We start from the raw sequence: 17792 nt of genomic DNA, 5'->3' as shown, positions 1-17792 counted from the left end.
TCAAGCACAAAATAATGTTTATTTATCTCTTTAAACATGTACAGTCTTTGTGATTAGAGTGGGGCTGACTGGGTTGGTAAGGTAGTATAGTGTGAAATGCACAGCAGGCAGAAGCAAATCCCACACAGAGCTTTTTTGCAAGCCTTCCATAAGGGGGTGCATATTCAACAGGAGGCAATGTTGCTCAGAACTGATAGAAATGCAATGATCAGAAGAAGCACAGTGCGCTATTCCTCAGATAATCGTATTGGCTCTATACAATCCATTTCTATGGATCTGAATGTTGCCTCCCAGTAAATAACCTCCAACAGAGGTTTTCTGCTCACTAAGCATAAGACAGGGAGGTGTAGCATTACTGTTAGATACGAGTAACAGAGAACAGAAATCTCTTAATACTAGAAGTATTTCACCAAAGCAGAAGACTGCATAATATCCTATAAAAGTCCAATTCAAACCGAATTGATGGAATAACAAACACTGATGTGACATTTCAAAACAGACAAAGAAAATGTACAAATACTAACTACAGGAAAACTGTACAATTCACAGCTTTGCAGGACTGGAGTGCTGCAACCTTTAACTGGTGTGGTGGTTGTGAGATTTCTAGCTGGCGGTATAATAATAATAATAATAATAATCTTGCTGTATGGACAATATTTGAACTGTTCTGAACTGCTCTTTCAATGGTCATGAGGATAAAGGGGGATGTACAGGTATGTTGGGATACATATTGAACAGTTGGTAGAGCATGGTGCTTGCAATGCCACAATTGTGGGTTCGATTTCCCGGACCACCCATATGTAAAAATGTATGCACGCATGACTGAGCCAGTTTGGATAAAAGCGTCTGCCAAATGGCACACATGATCATATTTTTACAAGTTGGGAACCCATTTCATACAGGCTATGGTTAAGAACACAGGTCATGCCATGTGCAATTCTCCTCAATCAAGTATACATCTGCATTTAGCATGTTTCATTCTGAACAGAGGAATCGAACACTCAAAACCATAAAGAAAAGAAAGCCAGGGTATCAAAAACCACCTGGGAAATGATACATCATTTAATAATGTCAACAAGGCAATATAACTGCTTCACATGAACATCTCATTGAGAAAACTTATCCTCTGAAAAGGGTATTTATTACTGGAGGGATGTGTATCAGCTTGTGTCGTGTTATCAAGTACCACGAGATACACACCCTAACTCCTCCTTTCCTTCTTAATGGATCCACCAGACACACTAGCAGCATCGACATCAAGCTCAAGAAACACAAAACAATACATTAGACGAGTAAATAACTGGTAATTCCACTAATTAAATCAGGTGTTTAATAATAGGAGCCATGCTCTTGGCCCAACAGAAAATATTTTGCAGTTGTAAATGCAGTTAGTGTTTTCTTTGTGATTTGTAACTTACGTTCAACTAAAAAGGCAACAAAAGAAACTAGCTCCCGTTGCAGGTTCCTGGATAAGGCTTGTGGCATGGCCACTACGAAAGCTAGGTGGAGGGGTGAAATTGCACTTTAAGTCTCGCTCGGCAAACCTGCCTCTGCTACATTCTGAGCTGGACACTACTGGCTCCCCTCTAAAAACAGACCTACAAATATTGAATGGGAATTCAATTGATCCATCCATTGGGGAACGTTGACTTGAATTGGAATGTTAGTTCTATGAATTCTAACTCTATGCCACTAACCAATGAGTGGGTTTTGATGTATGTTCTCTCTTATTAACTGTAGCTACATCAACTGCCTGTTCTCGCAAGGCAACTGTCCATTTCACGTCTATGGCGTTCTAAATTTCACAAGGGTGGCGTAAACAAAAGATTAAAAACATGATTTTATTACTTAAATAAAACGCATATACTGTGTTAATAGTGCAGTGCTACAAGGGCATTCAAATGTAAACCAAAAAGTGTCTGCAAAGCATAAAAAAAATGAAGTGGCACTCAAGGCACCATTAAATAAAATCCATGTGATTTGGACAGGCTTCATTTCACAGAAAAAGCTATGTTCAAGGCACTCCTCCAGAGAACTTCACCTTAAATACAGGTATCCTGTCATCTTAAACTCTTGTATTCTCATTTCTAATGTAGTGTATTAAGGTTGACAAAACGTTAGTAAATGATAAAAAGCTTTCTGAAAACATTACTGCTTATTGGTTATGATGGATTTGGTGAAAACGTCACATTGGTGACCGCTAATATTATTTGTATGACTGAGTTTAGTCAAGACCAAAGCAGTAGGTACTCTGATACACACACACAAAGGACATTTATACTGTGCACAAGCACACACAGGAAAACTTCAGGTGTTGTAGTTTATACATCTACCTGCACACTGGAGATTTACAAGCTCACAGGTTATTTACATGCATGTTACTCTTTGATAAAGCATCAAACCACATAATCAGAGCAGAGTGGAGCAGGACTATCCTGCATATAGGAACACTGGAGGGGTTGAGTAGTACAGTCAAGTAGAGGCCAGTACTCAAGACACACTCTTGTGTACTCAACACAAGAGTCATCCCATGTCATTTCAGCAAACCATGACACCATCTCAGATTGTTCTGAAATCGTTTCTGTAGTTAGAAACATAAGATTGGCATTCTTGCAACATTGTTTAAATTTGAGAAATTAAGCTAATTGATTGTACCCAAATTGGCCCTTTTAAATTTATAGGATTCACATAGTACCAAATATACGATTTGGGTCAAACTTCTTCCAACAATTGAGTAAGACACAAGGAATCCAATAAAAATGGTCAAACACCCCCCACGGACCCCCCACACCAATCCCACCCAGTATACAGCAACAGTTCTGTCTGACTTGGAGTATTGCTTCTTCATCCTATGTAACATATTCCCTTGAGCCAAAGCCGTTGGTTTTCTACCCAATGTTGCAAAGAAAATGTGTTCCATTTAATAAACACTTAAATATCAGTGAAATTAAAAAAAAGGGTGTGGCAATAACAAATTATACTTCAACAAATTGTTTGAGGAATGCTAATCTTATGTTTCTAAATACAGATTTTTTTTTATAGCACAATCAGAGATGGTGGTTGTCAAAATCCTCTCGTGCTTTTTAAGCCATTTGTTGGTGCATCTAAATGTGTGGGCCCTACTTTATTCTATTTTCCATCCCGTCACCCCATTAAAAGTGATTAGACTGATTTGATTACAATTGTAACCCTGGAGTGAGAACCAGGGGAGACAGAGTGGAGTTAGGTTTATTAGCACAGAATTAGGTAAGACCTGATGTGAGGGTGCTGAGATAGAGGGGAACACTGGGGGCAGTCTGTTTTGAGCATCAGGTGCATTGGGGTGGGGGGGGGGGGGGGGGGGGGTTTGCTGGGTGCAAGATGGTGCTATTTGTCACATTAGGTAGTCCTGGTGTTAGGGCCGTTCTCAGGGCTGTGCAGGGTAAGGGGGTATGCCTGCAACCCTGGATTGGCCATGGTGGGGTAGGGCATTCCTCCCGCTGCCCCAATCATCCCCACAGGACTGGGCATACCAGACCACTGCTGGGGGTATAAGGGGCCAGGCACAACCCCTCCATAAGGACCTGCTGGTACCAGGTACCCGGGCTGGAGCATGGCAGAGGGGTTGGAGCCCAGGTCAGTGGGCATGGCTAGGCCTACAACTGTCAGCGGACAGGACAGAGGCAGCTGGAACTTGTTTGGAAGGATGGCACATCTCACCTGAAAGAACCAAAGGGGATGTTTAACATTGTGTACAGGGACTTTTGTCAACTGCTTTTTGATGAAAATCTAAAAGAGAGCAAGGTAGGCTGCAACTCCAACACTGGTGATACAGTCTTAAGACTTTTGATGTGTTTTTCTATGCCATTTACCTCCTGTGTGGCTCCTCCCATGGGCGTGGCTCGGCCCTCCAGGTCCTGCCTGCGTCTCTGCTGTTTGATCTGGTTCAGAGAGGGCCGTGGCTGATTGGCCGCCAGCGTCTCCTTCGTCCAATCATCTACCAGCTTGTGCAGGTCGTCCGTGAAGGTGCCTGGCTTCTTGTTGTTGCTGTTGTTCGTCTGGGCCTGAGCTAGAGCCGCCATTGGTTGAGGAGATGACGAAGGGGTGGGAACAGCTGGTGACTGTTGCTGATTGGACGCTGTCTGAGTTGCATTGGCGCCGTGAGAAGACCCTAGAACAGAAAGATTTGTAAACTCTGCCCAGTTACACCCTACCGATGGAATCAATTGGCTGCTGTTTGTTAGGCCTTTTACAGTTGTCCATTAAGGCACTTTAACTACTTTCAGCCTGGGTAGAGCCTGTATATTTACTCAAATAGGCCAACTCCAATTGGGAATGAGGGAGTTTCTGTTTTTCAGTGTACCTTAATGTCCCTTTGATTGGTAATCGTTTTCTGGAGAAAGTTGAAACGTGATCTCATTTTACTGGTCAGCAAATGTTATTTTTTCCCCCTCAAACCCAACAGCCAAAGGATTACAGCATGGTTGAACCCCAACCACCCACTCAACCGATCTACCACAGTAAGACAAACAGAAACCATTAATGCTGACAACCACACAAGTCTCATTATTGAGCACTAACATTTAGGCCAAACACCGCCATGCACTACCAAATTAAAAAAAGGATTCAAATCCCTCTATGAAGGTGACACTCCTTGTGCAGCAGTGCCCAACATCTTCAACAACATCTGGCATATTTTCTTCCAGTGGCAAACACGTGAATATAAAACAGGTGTGCATGCAAACAGATAAAAAGAGCGAAGAAGACAGAAAGAAGTAAATGAGATAGTTACTACTACTGCGCTCTTTGCCTAGACATAGTCGTTTCAGTGTGGACCCTATAAGGTAAAACAGCACAGAGACAGAAACAGTTAGGCCGGGACACACTAAACACCACAGGTCTGTGGACAAGCTGCTTCAAGCCACACACAGCTACCAAATTGGTTAAGGAGAGAAAGGAGTGGAGAGGAGAAGGGGGTTTAAAAATCATTGAGACGTAATGGGAGTGGGGGAAAGACTAGGTCCTATTCAATTGTGAAGTCATTCCAAAACGTTAACGGAAATAAAATAAAAGAAGCCAGAACAGACAGAGAAGGCCCTGGGTATGGTGCTAGAGTACAGGGGGTTCAGAGAAGACTGGTCCACAGTAAGCTGGGGCAGGTCAACACTGTACCTCAGACCTTCACATTATATGTTCCTAGTAAACTTCTCCTGTCCTATTGTCATGTTTAAAACTTTTCTTTAAACTTACTTGGAATAAGTCAATGTTTTAGGCTCCAGGCTTGTATTATTTCAGCTTTTACATGGCATGTTAAAGGTTATAATGGAAAATGCAGTGTTGATAGTAAAGCTAAGACACACACACACACACACGATGAGTGGAGAGCCGAATCGCTGAATCATCAATACTGTAATTACTGAGTAACAAGTCCCCTGAAGCTAATTTCTAAACAGTTCAACTACCAGTAAGTACAACAATGCCTGTGAAACATAACATAAAGGAACCAAAAAAAGCACATAGAGACTATAGCCGGAGCACATCAGAGTCAGCACTTATCAAGACATGCAGGTAAAGCGGGAGAAGAGAAAGTAGATAATATTGATGATACAGCCCTTTTGCAGGAGCCAGTCTCCTTCAGTGCCCTGCCCCCCGCCTGCCTGCACCGTCCTCCCAGTCCAAATATGAGAGAGAGGGACCTCGACCAACGCAAGCCTCCCTGGAACCTGGCTGGCTATCAGGGGAAGGGCTGGCTTTTCTCTTGGTATACAGAGGGGTTGTGGGCCGATGCGCCTCAATTCGAGACATACAATTAAGGAAGTGAGTAAATGAAAACACACATAGGATACACTCTCGCTCAGGTTTCAGATCTAGCATCGCTCATGTTTGGAGAAGACTAGCTCTATGACAATACAGTATCCCAGCTAACAATTCTAGGGAGAGAGAATGTTTTTGTAAAATAACCTGTAATGTTCCCCTAAAGTTTGAGTGTCCAGTTTTTCATTAGTTAAAGGAACATTTGATCTATGTTAGTAAAATCCTTCTGAGAACCTCTTCACATGTTTTGGTGTTGAAGTTAGAACATCCCCTTAATGTCAAAGAGAACTTACCTAGAACGTGGTTACAATGTTCTTAGAATGTACAACAATGTTCTAGGCTGGTTTTATGAAGAGGTTGCAAGAACAGTCATGTGTCCAGTTTTCAGAGGGTTATTAGAACATGCCACCAAACATACACAGAACATTGTTGCCAATATTAAATGTTCTAGACAGGATTCATGAGAATGTTGCAAGAGCATTCCTGTGTCCAGTTCTCTGTGGGTTATGAGAATATTCCTTCAACGTCACATCTAAACATACACAGAACATAGTTGCCATTTGGTGGGACGTTGATGGAATATTCTCCTAACTCACAGAAAACTGAACACAGGAATATTCTTGCAACATACTAATTAACGTATCCAGAACATTAATATTTTATATTCTGAGAACATGGCAACCATGTTCTGTGTATGGTGGTACGTTGATGGAACATTCTCTTAACCCACAGAAAACTGGACACAAATGTTTGTAGAATATAATTACGTTCTTGGGTATGTTCTATTTGACATTAAGGGAATGGTCTGTTGGAAACATTCCTATTAAAATGTTAATTTCCTAATGAGACTTAAGGGAACGTTCTCTAAAGTTGTGGGAATATTTGTTGTTAGCTGGGATGCTTTTGGAGTCTGTTTAAAGCAGTGCACAAAGCGTTTGTATGGAGGAAGGTCTAAACCCAAAACCACTTAGGGCTGAGGGGAGAAAGCCATGAGGACAAAACACAAAATGGCAGACATACGCTTGTGTTGGGAATAGGGAGTAGTGAAGAGGGTGAGGATGAGGGGAGAGGATCCACTATCTAAAAACATACATTCATTCTGGTCAAGAGAAAAGATAAAGAGGTGAAATAAAGAGAGGAGATAGGGATGGGATGTGTGAAGAAAAAGTAGAAAATAACAAATACAAACAGATGGACAGAGACACGGGTCCACTGAGGAATCTAGCACGCGGTTTGCTACTAGATTTATAGGTCACTCTCTCTGACGTTTGGTGGTATACCGTCCATCCTGTAAAAATTAATATAAGAGGGAAGAAGAGAAGAAACAAAGAGACACTTCTGTAAAAGTGCACAGAGATTTGGGATGAGAAACCCCCACCACTAACAGCAGCAGCACCAGTACAGGGTACAGCCACATGGGCTAAACCAGTAACAAGAGACAGCCTGCACATTCACTACAGGAGCAAGTTGTCACTATGCACTGGTCAGGTTACCTTTCCCAAATCTATCCAGACCTTTACCATGAGGAGTGTTAAACTGCTGACACCTCAATGGAAGCTGTATGCAGTATAGTGGCAGTATTGTGGCATGGGAGACGTGTGATGCAACTCTCACCTTGTGTACATTTGCCTAAAAACATTTGCTTTGGATGAAAGACTGATAAATCATGACTATTTGCAATGCAGCAATTACCATGTCTCCTTATGAGACTTCCGATTCAGACAGTTTAGAATATTAGAGCTTAGAATACTGAAGCTGATGGTCTTGTGTTGTTCTTCTTGTTCAGTTGTTCCTAGGTACAAATCAGTGTGTTTGAGTTTGTGTCCACATCTCAGTGAGTGACACGTTTGGGTGTGTTTTCTTTTGGTATATTATGTGAATCCAGTGAGTGAGAGGAGAGAGAGGTGAGAGATGCATTCTTAGGTACGGGTATACGCCAAATGTGTGTGCTATGCCACAGTGTGTATACCTTGTCCTTTATGTGTGTGTAGGTACCTTGCCCTGGGCCAGCGTGTGTGGCCATGCCACCACCATAGATGCTGTCAGAGGAGAGGGAGCCCTTGAGAGAACAGGGCTGCTGGGTCTGAACGGGTTGTGGGGCCGTGCTGGGCAGAGTGCTGCTGGTACTACTGCTGCTGCCACTGGAGCAGGCAGAGCCATCAGACACGATGGAGCTCTTAGCTGGAGAGCCAGACAAGCCCGGTGCACTCTCACCTTCAGAGAGAAATACTGGATAAGCCACAGAGCCAGCTTTATGGTGAAGTGGGGATACATTTTTCATTTATTATTACCACATTTCTAATCCTCCCAAATCTGCTCACAAATTCACCTTTCTCTCGCTCTCCTCCCACTCACACCTACTCTCATCATATCAATCACACCGCTCTCCCATCTTCTCACCACTGTCTGACACACCCACACACACACCTTTCCTCTCACCGGCGGTGGTGGTGTTCAGGTTGTTTTTCAGCTGCTGCACCGTGGGGTTGAGCAGCTTGCCCGCCTTCAGCTTGTGTTTGCTGGCCCTACGTCTGCGGCCACTAGGGGGCGCAGCGTGCAGCAGGCCTACACCAGGCGGCAGGGCTTTCCCCACCTCTTTATACAGATGCTCGATCTCATTCCTCTGGAACGCCTGCAGCTCTGAGATCTCCTTCATGTGTCTGGGGAGGAAGAGAGCGCAAGAGAAAATCTACATGCAATAATATGGAAGAATGTATTCCATTTCCTCCCATGTTGTTTATATTGACTCATACAATTTAAAAAAGGTCACTACATAGCAGTTAAGTAGAACAACAGATTTTTACCTTGTCAGCTCAGGGATTCGATCTTGCAACCTTTCGGTTACTAGTCCAATGCTCTAACCACTAGGCTACTTGCCGTGTAATGGGCTACAAACCTATCCAGGGCTATGAAGGTTACAGTGGTTGATAGTTTGCTATATTTCAAATGGGTTAACATTGACCCTGTATGAATTCATATTTGTGTGTGTGTGTACACATACTTTTCCCTCAGCCTCTGCAGCTCCTTCCTCATGTCCGCATCCTCAAACTCAGAATCGTTGTCACTGCTGATGTACGATGCGGGGCCGGGTCCAGGCAGCGAGAGGGCGTGGCCATTCGCTACCGTTGGTTGCCGGCTCGGCGAATCAGAGCTCTGTACACTGCTGCTGCGGCCCGTGCGGCGCAGGAAGGCCACCGCCCTCTTCATGAGGTCACTTCCGCTGTGTTCCGAGAGTGCGTGGACTGGAGGCTTGTGGTGGGCAGGGGGAGGGGCTAAACTACTGGTGTCCTCCTCCCCTGAGTCAGAGTCGAAGTGGAAGGAGTAGTTCGTGGCAGCATCAGCAGTGTGGGCACGTGGGAGCAGGGTGGGGGTGGCGTTGGGGCTGGAGGTGGGACTGTCCTGGTAGAAGTCTGGCGGGGCTGAGTAGCGGTGGCTACAGTGAGGTTTGGCTGTGTTTTCCAGCCCCTCTTCGGTGGTCATCACTGAGAACCTGCCCACGGCCATACACCCCTGGTCTCGCCGTCCTCCCCCCTCAGCTGCAGCGTGAGAGCCCCCCGAGCCACTAGAGGGAGCCGTGGAGCTGCAGGTGCTGCGACTTCTGCCCTTCTCTAAACGACGGATGATGACGTCTGGAGGAGTGGGGACGATCTGGAGGGGGAGAAAAGACCATGATCAAATTGAAACTGAGTAAACTATTTAAACATTTAATATCGTATTGAATAAACTGTTAACTAGATCTAAATCTTGAGAAAAATATTACCTACGTCAGAAGAATAATTAAATCTAATAAAATAGAAGTCAACTTTGGTTTACTCAAGATGGTTTCTCTTTTCAGAATGTTTAACTATGGTAAAGTTACCTGAAAACGGCTCTTGGAGCCATAGGAACTGGAACTGCCCATCATGTCAGTGTTCAGCACACCTTTACAGGCTTGACAAAATATTGAAACATTAAAACAATTGAATCACTTTGGGGTCTCCCCTAAATAGTCAGAAATAGATACACATAATTTAATAGAAAAAGTGTGTTTTGGGATGTTATTTACCTGCAGAGTCACTCAGGGTATCCAAACTATCTGTACGCTCAGGGATCTGAGGCTGAGAGCGGGGGGAAAGGGGGGGGTATTTGGTCAATAGTATATGAGGGTTACAGGGTGTTTGTCTAGCCATTGTCCTTCTCTGACCGCTGCCGTGTCTAAATATATCAACGGCCATCCCACCCACACAACCCGCATCAGAGATCAAACCGCCATGAGTGCAGAATATAATGTATTTTATCTGGCCAGCAACCCTGAGCTCTACTTCCTCTGCTAAACACAGTACCAGTCTCACTAAAGGCTGCGAGTTATAATTGCCAGTGATTACAGTCAATGGCTGAATCAATATCACACTAGGGATTCACACACACAGACATCAGATCAAACACTGCAGCTGCCCCAATCGGAATATGCGTGCGCACACACACGGTGCATCTTTACCAGCAGCTCTCCCTTCCTGGGGAGCCCCCCCTCTGTGATGGTCTGGCTGTCAGAGACAAGGGGAGAGCTGACCCCCTCTGTGCTGAAGCCCTGGAGGTCTGAGGCGGTGCTGGAGGGAACAGATGGGGCGTACTCCTGGTACAGCAGGTTCCTCAGCTTCTCATCAAGAGTCTTGATCGTGCGGTCCACAAATTCCACCCTGGGGGGGCCCTCTCCATCAGACTCCCCCAGGCCCCCACCACCTCCACTCCCGGATCCACCAGGTCCATCCTGCTGCTGGGAGGCCTGGTGCGCTGGACTCTGGGGCTGTGATGGTGTTGTGGCTACACCTCCTCCACCCACCATGCTGGGTGTGGCATAGGGCTGCTGCAAGACCACAGGTTGGTGGGAGCCCAGAGGGGGCGGGTCTCCTGACAGGCTGGCCCCCTGATTGGGTAGACAGGAGGAAGAGCTGCTCGCCCCTTTATGTCCCACCCCATTCACATCCAGAGACACGGGTGGAACAATGGGGCAGCATGGGATGTCTGTTACCATGGAGACACAGGGCTCGTGGCGGCCCACAGCAGCAGTGGTACTATTGGTGGTGGGTTTGGTTCCAGAGGCCTGGGGCTGCTGCATTCTGGCCTTGCCCACATTGGGGTCCTGAGGCTGAATAGAACTCTGAGGTGCAGGGAGGGCAGAAGGGGCTGGAGTAGGGGCTGTGGTGGTCAGGGCAGGAACAGGAGGAGTAGTACTGCAGCTGGACCTAGACAATGACATATCAGGAGCATCTGTAGCAGAGAGCGCAGGGGAGAGAGAAGAGAAGGCGTTAAAGAAAGAGATGATGAAATTAAAGAGTGGAGTCAAGGAGAGAGATGTCCTGTGGGTGTGTGAGGGTATTACAGCATCACTTGTCTTCCCCCATCAGAGCTCTGTCAGTTGGAGCACAAAGCCTGCCCTTCACCACAGCTACTGCAACACTGGCATTACATAACTGACCCCTACACAGCACATACAACACACGCTCATTAGCTCATTCTCTCACACACGCAGCTTTATTCACCCACTCGTGTGCGTGTGTGTGTGTGTACACGCACCCTTGGCTGTAGAGGCGTCTGATGAGGTCTTCTCCCTGTCTGGCGTGGGCGTCTCAGCCACGGGGCAGATAATGAACCAGCGCTTCCCAGTGTGGAGGACTGCCAAGTACACAGAGACAAAGACACACTCCTAGATCCAGATCTACTAGCAACAACAGAATAGAGCTAGAAAGAGACCCATGCACTGAAATTCCGATGAACGGCAAATACAGGAGAAAAAAAAAGTCTAATTCATAAACTACCAAATTATGTTTAGAGGAAGAGAACAGGGGATAGAGAGATTGGGGAAGACAGGACAGAGAGATGTGAAATAAGAGCGATTGAGAGCTGAAGAGAGATTGCAGTCCCTATGAAACAACCAGTCTCCCTCTTCATCGCCACTCCTGACCACAACCTCCCAGAACATTTTAATTTGCTGTGTCTGGAGGTTCAGGGAGAGGCTGTAATGTGCTATGTAATGCATCTGAAGTGGGTTGAGAAACTAGAAGATTAGTGGTCCTGGAAGACCTCAGCGAGTGCAGGCATTTGTTCCAGCTAATCTCTAACATGCATAATTAAAAATACATTTGAAAACCATGATTAGTTGATTTTCCTGAATTGATGTGTTACAGCTGGGCTTGAGCAAAAGCCTGCACACAATGTGTAGCCAAGAGGTAGCGAAACCTTACCGTTCTGCTGGTAAACAAGCTGTGGTGAATTAGGTGTAGCAGTCTTTGAACCCTAGAAAAGGGAAAGAATCGTTATAAATGGCTGGCGCTAAAGAGTATAACTTCTAGATAACGAAGCTTGACCGGATTCTCTCAACAATGTCGCCATGTTGGCCCCCGGATGGTTTGTTGGCAGCCCTGCTCAGAGTCATCTTGAGTGTTTTGAGGATGCCAATTGCCACCCCCCCAAATCCCCTGTCTCCCCCCCCCCACCCTCCTCACCTCTCCCCCCAGTATGACTGTTCCGTGGCTCTGTTGAGGACTGCCCACATGGTCAGAGCTCCTCTCCCCCTCCGTGTCTTCACTCAGCAGATCCTCAGCCTTGTCCACAATGTCCTTCAGCTGCTCTATAAACATCTCCTTCTCCAGGAGCAGGATGAAGTCATTCTCCACCTGAGGGACAGAGAGAGACCATCATCAGTATTAGATCCCCTTAAATTGATAATAAATGGACTTTCCTTTGATAAATATTGGACTAGGCCTATGTGAATTGAATAAGTCACTAAAAAGTGTTTGAAACCTGTCTTTCCAAAACTGGTCCAGAGGTATCAGTTTTGGAAACCTCCATAGGATGTTGGGGGATTGAAACACAAAAATCATGTAGGAATCCACATACAAAAAAAAAAGAAGGTGTACCCACCCAAAATGAACAGGGCAGGAGTTTTTAGAGAGAGGAGACAGTTTTGCTGCAATGCAGTGGAAAAGAACAGCATCACAGGGAGTTTCAGTGCCTTGAGACATGAAAGAGCATCTCCCTCACTAGGAGCTAGCAGGCAGAGAGCACAAACACAGTTTAGGAAGCCGGCTGAAAGAGGTAACACTTTCTCTGGGGCGTGGTGGAACATTTTTGGAGCTACTGTGTGCATCTGTAGGTGCAGCAGCCCCACAACACAAGTGGGTGTTCATAAGGATATTCAGGACTACACAAGCTTGTGTGTAGGGGTGTCAATCAGTGAGTCTGTGCTTGTGTGTCTCAAAAGCCTGTAGAAGTGCATGTAAGGAACAAATAGTTTCTCCACAAATCCCATGGCTTTACAGTGCATTTGGAAATTATTCAGACACCTTGATTGTTTCACTTTACAGCCTTATTCTAAAATGGATTAAATAGTTTCCCCCCACTCAATCTACACACACAACTCCATAATAACACAGGTTTTTAGAAATATTTGCAAATGTATTAAAAACAATACAGGAATTTTACATTTAAATACAGTACCAGTCAAAAGTTGACACCTACTCATTCAAGTGTTCTTTATTTTTACTATTTTCTACATTGTAGAATAGTGAAGACATCAACACATGGAATCATGTAGTAACCCCCTCCCCCCAAAAAAGTGTTAAATCTAAATACATATTCTATTTGGTATTCTTCGAAGTAGCCACCCTTTGCTTTGATGACAGCTTTGCACACTGTTGACATTCTCTCAACTGGCTTCATGAGGTAGTCTCACCTTGTTAAAAGTTAATTTGTGGAATTTCTTTCCTTAATGAGTTTGAGCCAATCAGTTGTGTTGAGACAAAGTAGGGGTGGTATACAGAATATAGACCTATTTGGTAAAAGACTAAGTCCATATTATGGCAAGAACAGCTCAAATAAGCATAGAGAAAGGACAGTTAATCATTACTTTAAGACATGGTCAGTCAATCTGGAAAATGTCAAGAACTTTGAAAGTTCCTTCAATGATGAAACTGTCTCTCATGAGGACCGCCACAGGAAAGGAAGATCCAGAGTTAACTCTCTAATGAAGTTATCCGCTGCAGCAGAGGTAACTGCACCTCAGATTGCAGCCCAAATAAATGCTTCAGACACATCAACAGCAACAGTTCAGAGTAGACTGCATGAAATCAGGCCTTCAAGGTCGAATTGCTGCAAAGAAACCACAATAAAAGGACACCAATAAGAGAGACTTGCTTGGGCCAAGAAACACGAGCAATGGACATTAGACCGTTGGAAATCTGTCCTTTGGTCTGATGTGTCCAAATTTGAGATTTTTGGTTCCAACCGCCATGTCTTTGTGAGACTCAGAGTAGGTGAACGGCTGATCTCGGCATGTGTGGTTCCCACCGTGAAGCATGGGGGTGGTGTGATGGTGCGTTGCTGGCGACACTGTCAGTGATTTATTTAGAATTCAAGGCACACTTAACCAGCATGGCTACCACAGCATTCTGCAGCGATACGCCTTCCCATCTCATTTGAGCTTAGTGGGAATATAATTATTTTTCAGCAGGACAATGACCCAACACACCTTCAGGCTGTGTAAGGTCTATTTGACCAAGAAGGAGAGTGATGAGTAATGCATCAGATGACCTGGCCTCCACAATCATCCAATCTCAACCAAATTGAGATGAGTTGGACCACAGTGACAAAAAAGCAGCCGACAAGTGCTCAGCATATGTGAGACCTCCTTCAAGACTGTTGGAAAAGCATTCCAAGTGAAGCTGGTTGAGAGAATGCCAAGTGTGCAAAGCTGTCGTCAAGGCAAACGGAGGCTACTTTGAATAATCTAAAATATATTGATTTGTTTAACACTTGGCTACTACATGATTACATATGTATTATTTCATAGTTTTGATGCCTTTATTATTATTCTACAATGTAGAAAATAGTAAAAATAAAAAAAAAACTTAAATGAGTAGGTGTCCAAACCTTTGACTGGTACTGTAAGTATTCAGACCCTTTACTCAGTACTTTGTTGAAGCACCTTTGGCAGCGATTACGTGCTCGAGTCTTCTTGGTATGACGCTACAATCTTGGCACACCTGTATTTGGGGAATTTCTCCCATTCTTCTCTGCAGACCCTCTCAAGCTGAATGGGGAGCATAGCGGCACAGCTATTTTCAGGTCTCTCCAGAGATGTTTGATCAGGTTTAAGTCTGAGCTCTGGCTGGGCCACTCAATGACATTGAGACTTGCCCCGAAGCCACTCCTGCGTTGTCTTGGCTGTCATTGTCATGTTGGAAGGTGAAACTTTGCCCCAGTCTGAGAACCTGCTTGAGAGCACTCAGGACCTCTGCACTTTGCGCTGTTCAGCTTTCCCTAGATCCTGACTAGTTTCCCAGGCTCTACCGCTGAAAAACATCCCCACAACATGATGCTGCCACCACGCTTCACCGTAGGGATGGTACCAGGTTTCCTCCAGACGTGACGCTTGGCATTCAGGCCAAAGACCAGAGAATCTCGTTTCATGTTCTCAGAGTCCTTTAGGTGCCTTTCGGCAAACTCCAAGTGGGGTGTCATGTGCCTTACTAAGGAATCTATTTCGTCTGGCCACTGGCCACCCTAAAGGCCTGATTAGTGGAGTGCTGCAGAGATGGTCGCCCTTCTTGCAGGTTCTCCCATCTCCACAGAGGAACTTGTGAGCTCTGTCAGAATGACCATCAGGTTATTGGTCACCTCCCTGACCAACGCCCTTCCCCCCCAATTGCTAAGTCCACCTGAGCTCAATTTTGAGTCATTGCAAAGGGTCTGAATACTTATGTAAATAAGTTATAAACCCGTTTTTGCTTCGTCATAATGGGTTATTGTGTATAGATTGATGAGGGAAATGTTTTATTTAATCCATTTTAGAATAAGGCTGTAACATAACAAAATCTGGATAAAGGGAAGGTGACTGAATACTTTCAGAACACACTATGTGCCATTGCAAGCGTTTCCACTATCCGTACCATGTAAGTGGCGATCTCCTCAGGTGCGTCTCCGTCCAGGTCAAACTTGAAGGTGACCATCTTGTGGTTGTGGGTCTCCAGCTGACACTCCACCATCTTATCCCCTGTATTACACACCTGGACCAGGGAGGAACAGAGGTCAGACATGGATGTGTGGTGTGCAGATTGATCTTAGACTCTGTATGCATGTGCTGTGCTCACGTTGAGCATGCTGAGTTTGGGCTTGTTGATCTTCTCTTGGCGTGAGCGGGTGCGTGTGGAGCGGCGGTGGGGTTTCCGGACCTTGCCCTCGCCCTTCCCTGACCCGTGTGTCCCCTCATTACCGTCGCTCATCTCCTTCCCTGAGGTGGCATCGGAGTTCACACTGGGTTACAGAAGAGCGGGAGACCATGTTACGGAAAAGTCAACCAACTCATACATAAAGTCAAACGCAATGGGTTGAGACAGTCCTAAAATCCTGCACAAAGCCAGAGTACTGAACAGTGTGTACACTTCTCCAATGTGCACTATAAGGGTCAGCTGCGTACCGAAACTAAACCAGGTGGTGGACTAAGGGAAAGCCCACACGTTTTCTGCTTCAAGGGAAATTGTTTATAATAAAGCGATACAAGGGTCTTGTTACACACCGTTCTTTATAACAATTAAATTAGGGAGCAGAAACAGTATCCAGATTTCCCAGTTGTCAAATTGGTATGCCTCTATACTATAGTGCTAGACAACAGAACAGCGCAGAACACATGCCCAGAAAACCAGGCTGCATTCCACAACACTCAATCCCTCTATTAATTTCATTCATCAACCATCACAACAAGCCTGGGCAACACTCGCTCTCTTGCTAGCACTCTCCAACCATAAGTGAGGTCTATGGGATGCCCGTTGCTAAGCAACTACCACTGATGCCCCACCACCAAACCTTACTATAGTTGTTAGATTACCCGTATCCTGAGAGAAGAGGATGATCAGCGTCACTGAACAAGTCTCCTACCACACCACCAAATAGCCATCATACCTGTCGTAGGAGTAGCTGGCCCCTGACGCCTGCTTCTCTGCACCAGGATCCTGCAGACAAATCAAACAAAGTGAGTACAACAGGATGAAGGGCTGTTCATGCTGTGAACAGAGGGTGGAAACATTGAGTGTGTCACTACTAGCTAGGTCATAAACAGAGATGAGGGAGAGTTGTGGAATATTAGGTTTCTACAACGTGTAAAAAGCACCACTTCCTATTATCTTTGATCTCCTGAAAAGAAACGATCCTTTCTTTCTGTTTAGATATACTGGTAAAGTTACCAGGTGGTAAGCTAGTTAGCTAATGAGATAACGTGACTGAATAAGGTGTAAACAAATGCAACCAAAAGGCACAATTTAACCAATGTATGGTTGGGGCGGATATTTGGCGTGCAGGGATATTGGTGATGTTGTTTGAGGAACAGGTAGAGGGGGGGGGTCGGAGGGGATATTTGAAGGACTGGGGGGGGGGAGACGTATAGGTCAGGTCAGTCCTCCATACCTCCAGATTGGACTCTGTTAGAGGCTGTGCCGAGGTGACCGTGGTCCCTGTGCTGGCACTGGCCTGGTTCTGCTGTGTCAAGCTGGTGCTGGCAGGCCCAGGTCCTGCTGTCTGGGAGCCTGATGGCGGTGACGCTGGAGCCTGGGGTTGGCTCTGGTTCTGGCCTAGTGCCTGACGCTGAGACAGGTTTTGGCTGAGGTTCTGGTCAAGCTGGGCTGCGGCAGCGACTGTGCCCCTGTCTGGCCCACTATGTATGGGAGAGGAGAAAACTGCAGGATGGGTAGGCTGGGAGGGGTGGACTGGATCTGGAAGCTGGGTCTGCTGCTTGATCTGTTGAGGTAGGGAGGAACAAAGTATATTATAGTAGGGGAGGATGCCACATGAACATGCTGTCAACATTATCATGTCAACAAAAATACACACAAAAAGAATAGCTAGGTATGGAAAAACAGATGTGGTTCCCGACTCCAGTTATACCACAAAAACCTTGGTTAAATTCCAGCCCTCTTACGGTGCCTTCAAAGTATTCACACCCCTTGACTTTTTCCACATTTTGTTGTGTT

At 45.4% G+C, this 17792-nt stretch overlaps 1 protein-coding gene across 1 annotated transcript in view; it reads right to left on the bottom strand.

Moving 5' to 3' along the window:
* Window positions 1–17792, bottom strand: part of LOC139368808 (serine/threonine-protein kinase WNK2-like) — a 65758-nt gene continuing 47966 nt past the window's right edge. The window contains 17 exon segments of the mRNA XM_071108177.1: window positions 1–3699; window positions 3852–4150; window positions 4772–4816; window positions 6983–7081; window positions 7789–8007; window positions 8221–8453; window positions 8795–9441; window positions 9653–9723; window positions 9839–9890; window positions 10271–11040; window positions 11347–11445; window positions 12015–12066; window positions 12276–12446; window positions 15720–15836; window positions 15921–16083; window positions 16729–16778; window positions 17230–17559. Coding sequence (XP_070964278.1) covers window positions 3379–3699; window positions 3852–4150; window positions 4772–4816; window positions 6983–7081; window positions 7789–8007; window positions 8221–8453; window positions 8795–9441; window positions 9653–9723; window positions 9839–9890; window positions 10271–11040; window positions 11347–11445; window positions 12015–12066; window positions 12276–12446; window positions 15720–15836; window positions 15921–16083; window positions 16729–16778; window positions 17230–17559 — 3738 coding nt within the window. The 3' untranslated portion in view covers window positions 1–3378.

This window comes from Oncorhynchus clarkii, chromosome 16 (assembly GCF_045791955.1).
Source record: "Oncorhynchus clarkii lewisi isolate Uvic-CL-2024 chromosome 16, UVic_Ocla_1.0, whole genome shotgun sequence".
Classification (NCBI taxonomy): Eukaryota; Metazoa; Chordata; class Actinopteri; order Salmoniformes; family Salmonidae; genus Oncorhynchus; species Oncorhynchus clarkii.
This window is presented reverse-complemented; position numbering and strand designations above follow the sequence as displayed.